An 8,875-nucleotide genomic window follows, 5' to 3' on the forward strand; every position below is an offset into this window, starting at 1 on the left:
ATACAGGAAAGAGAAAGGTCCTGGATAGCTAAAGCATCATTGCAGAAGAACAGCAAAGTCAAACACCTCCCACCTCCCAATCTCAGAATTGACTACACCGTCATGGTGGTCAGAACAGCCTGGTTCTGACAGAAGAGCAGGCACATAGACTCGTGGAACAGGATTGAGAACCTAGAAGTAAACCCATCCAACGATGCACTGAGAGAGCCTGGAGGAACACCACCATCACCCTAAGAAACTCTTTACACCTGAAACCAAAGCCACTCCCACAGGTCACCTTTCAACCAAGTAGTAGACTGGTCTGTAAAATGACCAAGGGTACATGGGAAGCACGCACTTCTTAAACCCATCACCCTCACAAAACCAGCAGCATTTTCCCAAAAGCAAAGATGAGAAGGCAAGAGATGGGGAAGGGGGCCTGGAGGGATGGAAACAGCACATCAGGGTGCCAATGGGGAGAGTGCTGACACGTTGTGGGAACAGCAGCCGATACCATGGAATAATTTGTGCCTACAGTGATAGATGGGAAACTAACTTGATGTGTAATCTTTCACCTGCAACACATTGAAATGGTCCAAGCAGCAAGACAACAGCAAAAGCCTACGTAGGTCAAAAGCTTCTGACACACACCCAAGTCACATGGCTCAAACCCCCCTGAAAACCACTGGCTTGGTCTTGGTGGGGTGTGCATCCTGGAGAATCTTACCACCTGCAGAGCGTGTCCCTGCGTGGACAACGCTGGGCTTCTCCACCAAGAAACAAACGCACTCACTGCCATGGGGTCCATTCCGATTCCTAGCGACCCCCAAGAACAGAGGAGGCCTGCCCCTGTGGATTTTAGAGGTTGTACATCTTGTGGGAATAGAAAGCCTTTCTCCCACAGACCAGCTGGTGATTTTTAACTGCTGACCTTGTGGCTAGGGGCCCAATGTACAATCCACTATGCCATCGGGGCCCCTCAAAGATATGTTAGATGAGTATTATTTTCCAATGTATTAAAGCACCAAAGAACCAATCAGATATCCAATATGACCGCTCCGTGTGACTTGCTCATGGTGGAGCAAAGAGTCGCTATACAGCTGAAATCCACGTGTGCAGGCCAGCCTTTACAAAAGACAGGGATGATGGGACACCTGTGAGTTAAGAGGGACCGAAAGTCATGGTGGATCAGTATCAGCGTATAACCCCACAGCGACTGATCACTACCGCTTACTTGACGCATAGCTAGCCAGTCAATCCTGACTCATGTTGCTGAGTGCCATCAAGTCGGTTCCGGCCCATAGCAACCTGTGCACAGCAGAACAAAACTCTGTACAGTCCTACGCCATCCTTGCTATTGCTCCTATACCTAAGTCCATTGACGCAGCCACTGTGTCCATCCATCTCGTTGAGAGCTTCCTCTCTTTAGTCGCCCTTCCAGTTTACCAAACACGATGTCCTTCTCCAGAGATGGGTCTCTCCTTTCAACATATCCAAAGTACGTAAGACAAAGTCTTGCCATTTTGCCTCTATGGAGCACTCTAACCTCCTTCTTAGACAGATCGGTTTGTCCTTTTAACAGTCCATGGTACTTCCCAATATTCTTTTCCAGCACGATGATTCAGATGCAGCAATTGCCCTTCAGTCTTCCTTATTCAAGGTTCAACTTTCACACACACATGAGTCAACTGGAAACACCACGGCACACCTTGTCCGCAAAACAGCATCCTTGCTTTCCAATACTCTAACAAGGTCATGTGCAACAGATTTACCGAATGCAACTTGATTTTTATCTCTTGAGTGTTGCTTCCATGAGCATTGATTGTGAATTCAAGGAAACTAAATCCTTGACAACTTCAACCTTTTTTCCATTTATGATGATGTTACCTATTGGTCCAGTTGTGAGGATTTTGTCTTCTTTACATTGAGTTGTCATCCATACTGAAGGCTTCAATCCTTGATCTTCATCGGCAAGGGCTTCAAGTCCTCCTCACTTCCAGCAAGCAAAATTGTGTCATCTGCACATCACAGGTCATTAATAAGCCTTGATACCTCCAGTCCTGATGCTACGTCCTTCATATAAACCAGCTTCTCCGATGATTTGCTCAGCGTACAGATTGAATAAGTATGGTGAGAGGATACAAACCTGGTGCACACCTTCCCTGATTTTAAACCATGCAGTATTCCCTCCACACAAGGACCTCTTGATCCAAGTATAAGTTCCACACTTCATTGTGTTCAAGCAGAACTTCCGACTCATAGCCACGCCATTTAGTTGACTGACTCATAGTCACCCTGAGGGACAGGACAGAACTGTCCCTGCGCGTTTCCAAGACGGTAACTCTTTATGGGGGCTAGAAAGCCGTCGTTCTCTTGCATAGACACCCCATTGCGCAGGATAAACCTGCCGCATGGGGTTTTCAAGGCTGTACGTCTTTCAAGTCGATTTCCACATCTTTTTCCCTCGGAGCTGATGGTGGGTTGGGGCCGCTGACCTGCTTTGCATCTCAGCACTTAAACACTGCAACACCAGGGACCTCCTGCTGGTCTGAGATGCTGGTTCTTCCTGAGCTGGGGTAGCTGCTGGGTTCCTGCCCACTTTCCACTTGACCTCAGCATGTTCACCACTCACAGTTCTGTCCTGTACTAAGCTGATGGTTGAGGATTCTCCACCATGATCCACAAGTGATCCTTCCCTTTATTTCTGCAGCCATTTCTTGGTCTTCTAACATGCCTCTTCCTGCCTTTCTAACATGAAGATGTAAAGCCTGAAGGCTAATCACCCAATGAAGTTTCCCGGACCTAACACCATCTTCTCTTGGCCACGTGAATCTTATCCCAGAGAGCTTTCAAACATCTCCCATTTGCACAACACAGAAACCACAGCTGTTTCAAGTCTCCTTCTATCCCTGCAAATCACCCTCTGAAAGGGTCGTTTCTGCAGAACGTTTTGAGGTCTTCATCAGTGTTCCCAAGGGCCCTTCATAAGCTTTGATATGCAAATACCATTCTCTTTTGAAGAACTCCTGGCTGTGTTGGCATTCTCCTCTCCTCCTGCTCCTCTTGCTCCTCCCCCTCCTCCTCCTCCAGCTGTGTTAACTCTTATCTTCATCCAGCAACAGCTGTGTGTCCAATGTCGGCGATTCCCAATAGCCTCTTTCCAAACTCTACAGAGCCTTTTGCCTTCAGCAAGATCTGTAGTACTCCCTTGCGACTGGTTGGCATCTTACAATCACGTTAGCGTTTATCATGGCAGATAGGGGTACGGACACAGAAGACAGCATTACATAGGAAAAATGTTTGCACAGGGAATAATTTTCACTAGTGGCCACTTCGTTTATGAATGAAATTATTATGACTATTTCTGCTTCCATGTTGTTCAGGGTCTTCCTCTTTTGTGCTGCCCCTCTACTTACCCGAGCATGATGTCCTTTTCCAGGGACTGCTCTCTCTCCTGAGGAGCCAGGATGGACTAGTGGTTACAAGCTGGGCTGTGATCTTCAAGGTCAGCAGTTTGAAACCACCCGCAGCAACCAGGGAGAAAGAGGTGGCTTTCTACTCCTGCAAACAGCTGCAGTCTTGGAAACTCACCATATACAAAAGAGTCACTGTGAGTGGCAGTGGATTCAATGGTAGTGAGTTTTTGAGGTTGGTCTCTCTTGACCTCATGTCTAAAGTGTGTAAAATGAAGTCTCACCATCCTTGCCTCTAATTCTGCCTGGACTTCTTCCCAGACAAATTGGTTTGTTCTTTGGGCAGTCTACGGTACTTCAATATTGTTCTCCAGCACCATCATTCAAAGGTATCAATTCTTCAGCCTTCCTTATTCAACATCCAACTCTCACATGCATATGAGGAGATGGAGTATACTATGACTTGGGTCAGGTGTACTCAGTCCTCAAGTAACATCCATGCTTTTCAACACTTTCAAGAGGTCTTGTGCAGATTTGCCCAGTGTGATGGATCATTTGATCTCCTGGTTCCCAACAGGTTGCAACAATGGGCTCAACATAAGGACTATGGAGAGGACAGGACAGCGCAGGATGGGTATCATTTTGTTCCCTTGTACGCAAGGCTGTTGGATGGGTATCATTTTGTTCCCTTGTGCGCAAGGCTGTTGTGAGTCAGAACCACGTCAATGCACTAACAACAGCTTTTCTCTTTCCTTTGCTCCTTATCCTCTTAACTAAGTGCTTGTTGCTCACCATTGAATTACTACTGACTCCTGGCCACCTGGTGAGTGAGAGTAGAATGGGGCTCTACAGTTTGCCAGGCTGGGGACTTTTGGAAACAGATCACCACCAGACCTTTCTTCTTGAGTGCTTATTCATTGGTTTCACCCATCCAAAAACAGACCCAACGTACTGCCGTGGAGTTGATGCTGACTCCTGGCGACCTGAGAGGACAGGGCAGAATGGCCCCTGTGGGTCTCCAAGACTAACAGCTTGTCAGAGGGAAAGAAGAGCTGAACGGCTGGTACTGCTATCCTGGTCTGGACTGCCAGGGTTGTAGCCTGCCACTGCTTCACCCCACGGTGACAGTGTGGCTGCTTGCTGAGTGCTGGGCTGGGCTGGCTCATATTCCCTGCCTCACCCATGGGCCCTGGCTTTGTCGTGGGCCAGCCAAGCACTGCTGTGAACACCAACATGTGCTCCAAACAGCCTGCGCCCTTGTCCACTTGGGGCTTCCACCGGAGGGGAAAGCAAACCAAGAACAAGTGAGCAGTGAGGCCCTGAGGCCATTCCCCAGAGCCAAGAAGGCTCCAAGGATTGGAGGGGAGGGGCCACTCCAATAGGGATGTCGGCAAGACCTGGCTTGAGGCCTGTGAGGGAGTCCTGGGAAGATCTGGAGGAGAAGCATTCCCAGGCGGAAAGGCCAAGCACCAGAACCATGTGTGCCGAGGGGTGCGAGGAAGAACTCAGTATGAGCTGGAGCTGCCGTGGGTGTGATCCTGGGTCAGGTGCTTCGGCGGGATGTTCAGGATGATGGCAGGTAATTTGATGCAGATGAGAGGCATCATCTAATTGCCGTTGAAAACCACGCAAAGGAAGAGCTGCCAAAGGCTCCCAGATGTTCGAGCTCCCAGTTCTGTTTTGTTTTTCTTGTGCATGGTTTTTCCTGGAAATCCACAGATTCTGTGATTGGCAGTTTGGTTCTCGCCTCTCTTTTCTTCCTCCCCCAGGTCTGTTTTGCCCGCCTGTCCCAGGGTGGTTGTTTAGACCTTGAGCTTTGGAATCAGGCCAATGTGGGATCGAGTCTGGGCTGCACAACTTAGGAGCTGATTGCGTTAGTCTGGGTAGACTAGAGAAACAAATCCATGGACACCCATATGTGTATAAGAAAGAGATTTATATACAAGAGCAATTTAACATGGAGAAAACATCTCAGCCCAGTCCAGATCAAGTCCATAAGTCTGGTATTAGCCCATATGTCCGATACCAATCTATAAAGTCTTCTTCAGACTCACCAAACACATGCAATGATGCCGAATGTAGGAGATCACAGACTAGTGGGTAGAAAGTCCTTGGATCCAGTGTCATTGGAAACATCTCAGCGCTGGCGGGGTCTCTGCATCAGGGTGGGTCCATGAGTCTTGTCAGCTGCTGTGTCTCCCAGGGTGTGAGCAGAGTCTCCCACCTCCAAGGAGAAAATACCGGAATTCCCAGAATCCTTAGAGGAAGGCTATGCCCACACAGAAGCCTCATTGGCTCTAACCTGATTGACAGGCTAGACTCCACCCTTACACACTTAATCCTTGAATTGACAATTATATAACTACCACACTGACATACATTAGAAAGGTGGCTTTACATCTCGGTGCCTCCACTTACCAATCTGCAAAGTGGGAATGCTTCTTATACATTGCCTGTATGCACGCTTTTGACACAGTGGCTGCAACAGTGGACGCAAGCATTCAAACAATTGTGCAGAGGGCGCAGGTCCGGGCAGTGTTCTGTTCTGTTGTGCACAGGGTCACTATGGGTCAGAACTGACCGATGACACCTAACAACACCATGAATGCTGTGACCCTGAAATAAAGTCTCCTGCTCCTGCATTTATCATGAGGAAGTGTTCAATGAATAGCCATTGTTTCTGCAGTTTTATGTGACGATGTGTAGCTTGGGCATTTGATCACAATAAAACGGAAAATAACTCTCAGGAGCTCTGGATAGGCTAATACAAACTTCCAAAAAATTTTATGTCATTAGAATTCTTATAAAACCACTTGTTTTAATTTTTGTTTAATTTTTATGCTTGGAATATTATAAACATTCCCAGAATATCTCTGGCCCCAATTCTTGGATTTCCAGCATTTAAGTTGATCTATATTGTCACATTAAAAAAAAAAATCTTTCCACAACACTCAAGTTTGTAGGTCAAACCATCGGAATAATTTCTTTCCTTGTGGCTTGTATATTTAGGACTGTAAAACAGTAATTGCAACAACATATAAATGTAAGAAAAGTAATGCGTCTTCACTAAGCACCCATACATACCAGCCTGCAAATATCCCTCACTGGAAATCGGTCAGCTCCATCCTCTGAGGAAAATGCTGTTATGTTTGCACCCATTTTATGAGAACACGGAAGTGTCACTGGATGACCTGTCTTCCCCAAGGCACAGATTTAACAAATGAGACTAGATTCAGTCAGCGTCTTCTGACCTTAAATCGGAGTTCTTATCAATGACAGTAAGTGCCCACTGAAAGTACATTCTTGATGACCGATCTAAATAAAATGATTTTCTTTCTAAAAAAAAATTTTACCCCCACACAAGGAAAAATTCCTTTTTTGCAACAAGGAAATCTAATTGTCCAACTCTCTCCCCCAAATACCCAGGAGTTGCCTCCTCGGCAGCCCTTTGATTTCCTTTCATCTTCCCCAGCCTTCAGGTCTTGCACCTTTTTATTTTGTCATGGAAAGTAAAAGCCCTTCGGTACTCCATCGGCTTGCCTGCTTTCTGAGGAGACGTCTTATTGAAACCAGATTCCACCAGGGCTCCCCATGGACGGTCCACGTGACCCGAACGGCGAGGCCTTATCTTTCAAAGGGAGCTTTTGATTCTCCCGTAACGAGGTGAGCGAGGCTGGAAACCAGCCCCACCTGGACCGGAAGAAAACCCAAGGCCCGGGTCCTTTTCTCCCCACTTCCCCACACAGATGGGTTTTGTGGGTGTGCTGCGTGCTTAAGAGCATCTTGAATGGTTTTCATGACTACCTGCGTCTCCAGTAGGAGCCCCAGTGGCGTGGTGGGTAAGACCTTGGTTGGGCTGCTAACGGCAAGGTGAGTGGTCCAAACCCAGCAGCCAACCTGTGGGAGAAAGATGGTCGTGAAAGTCTTAAGTGCCTGCCCTCCTTCTCCAAGTAGATTCGTGTCCTTCTCTTCTTGAGAAGGCAAAGTGCCAGTGGGTATCTTCCATTTCTCTCCCTTCCCTCCTATTCTGTTCTCTTTGCCATCTTCCCTCTCGTCCTAAATGGCGGCGAGGCCGGCTTGACCAGCCCGGGTGCTCTAGAAGACGACCAGAGCTCCGAAATGACCACTGAGTCTGAACCCAAACTCCCCGCCACCGAGTCGACGCCGACTCACAGGGACCCGACAAGGCAGAGGACTACCGTGCCCTGGGGATTGCTGCGACTGCACATCTTTGCAGGGGCAGAAAACCTCCTCTCTCTTCTCAGGGGCCGCTGGTGGGCTCACACTTTCAGCCTGGCAGCGTGCATCACCCACTGAGCTAGGGCTCCCTGGCAAAGGAGCAAAATAAGGGGCATTCCCTCCAGGTTAAGGAGTATATAAAACCAAAACCAAACTCAGGGCCATTGAGTCAATGCTGACTCATCACAGCCCCCCTACGCACACCCATCAGGCTCCGAGACTGTAACTGTTTGTGAGAGTAGAGAGCCTTGTCTTTTCCCTCCGCAAGCTCCCTGACCATGCAGCTTGCAGCCCGGTGCATAAGCACTACCCCACCAGGGCTCCGTGAGGGTGTACTGTTTAAACTGGCATACATGGGAAGGGAGATACACTGATTCACAACTCAATGGCAGTGAGTTTGTTTGTTTGGACAAATCCACCCAGAGGAAGGTTTTCTTTTCAGCCAAGGACTTTTTGTGACTACAGCTTGCCTGCTAATGGAAAGGTCCGTAGTTCGAACTCCCCAGCACTCCCTGATAGAGAGATATGGCCTTTCTACCCTTGCAAAGACTGTAAGCCCTACAGGGCAGATCTGCTCTATCCTACAGGCTCGCTCTGTGTGGGGACAATGAGCATTCATAACTCTCTTGGTTCCCTACTGGCGGGTGGGGGTGGGGAGGCAGGGAAGAGCAGAAAAGCTGGAGGGAACCCGTTGATGCTCTTGGCAGTGGAAAAGCCCGTCCTTGTTTGAATCTTAGCTTCTGTCCTGTTTGGTGCCCTGTGGTCTCCTCCTCCCCTGGCCAGGCTCTCTCGCAGTTCATTTATATGCACCCCGACACTCTGCCGCCTCACTCGCTTATTTGGCACCCTGACACCTCCATCCATCACTTCCTCACTCTCCCTCCCCCTCCCCTGCCAGATCCTCCCTCTCCCCTCCACGAGATGATACCGCTATGATGAATTCCTGGACGCAGAAACACGTGGCGGAACAAGTGCTGGGGGACTTGGCCGCTGTGCTGGCGCAGTGACCTCCTGAAGGTCTGGGCTGTGTGTGGGCACAAGCTAGGTCTTGTCCCTGGGCATGCCTGCAGTCTCTTCAGTGCTCCTGAGAGCTGCAGGGCTCATTCCATGCTGTCCTACGAGGTCTCTGTGAGTCGGGCTGGATTTGATGACAGCAAGTTCTCAGAGCTTGCTGGGGAAACAGGTTTGCATGAGAACCTAGCTCTCTCTCTCTCTCTCTCTCTCTCTCTCTCTCTCTCTCTCTC

At 48.7% G+C, this 8,875-nt stretch overlaps 1 protein-coding gene across 9 annotated transcripts in view; it reads left to right on the forward strand.

Annotated features, from left to right (window-relative positions):
• Nucleotides 1-8,627: 8,627 nt before the first annotated feature.
• Nucleotides 8,628-8,875, forward strand: part of BCAS1 (brain enriched myelin associated protein 1) — a 67,087-nt gene continuing 66,839 nt past the window's right edge. For 8 of the 9 annotated variants that reach the window (XM_045295451.1, XM_045295455.1, XM_045295457.1 and 5 more), the window contains exon 1: nucleotides 8,723-8,814. In XM_045295451.1, coding sequence (XP_045151386.1) covers nucleotides 8,739-8,814 — 76 coding nt within the window. In that variant the 5' untranslated portion in view covers nucleotides 8,723-8,738. Of the gene's footprint in view, nucleotides 8,649-8,722; nucleotides 8,815-8,875 lie in introns of those variants that run through there. The other variant, XM_045295453.1, reaches the window with a different exon arrangement.

This window comes from Echinops telfairi, unplaced genomic scaffold (genome assembly GCF_000313985.2).
Source record: "Echinops telfairi isolate 266 unplaced genomic scaffold, ASM31398v2 ScPeMD7_5592;HRSCAF=6446, whole genome shotgun sequence".
NCBI classification, from domain to species: domain Eukaryota; kingdom Metazoa; phylum Chordata; class Mammalia; order Afrosoricida; family Tenrecidae; genus Echinops; species Echinops telfairi.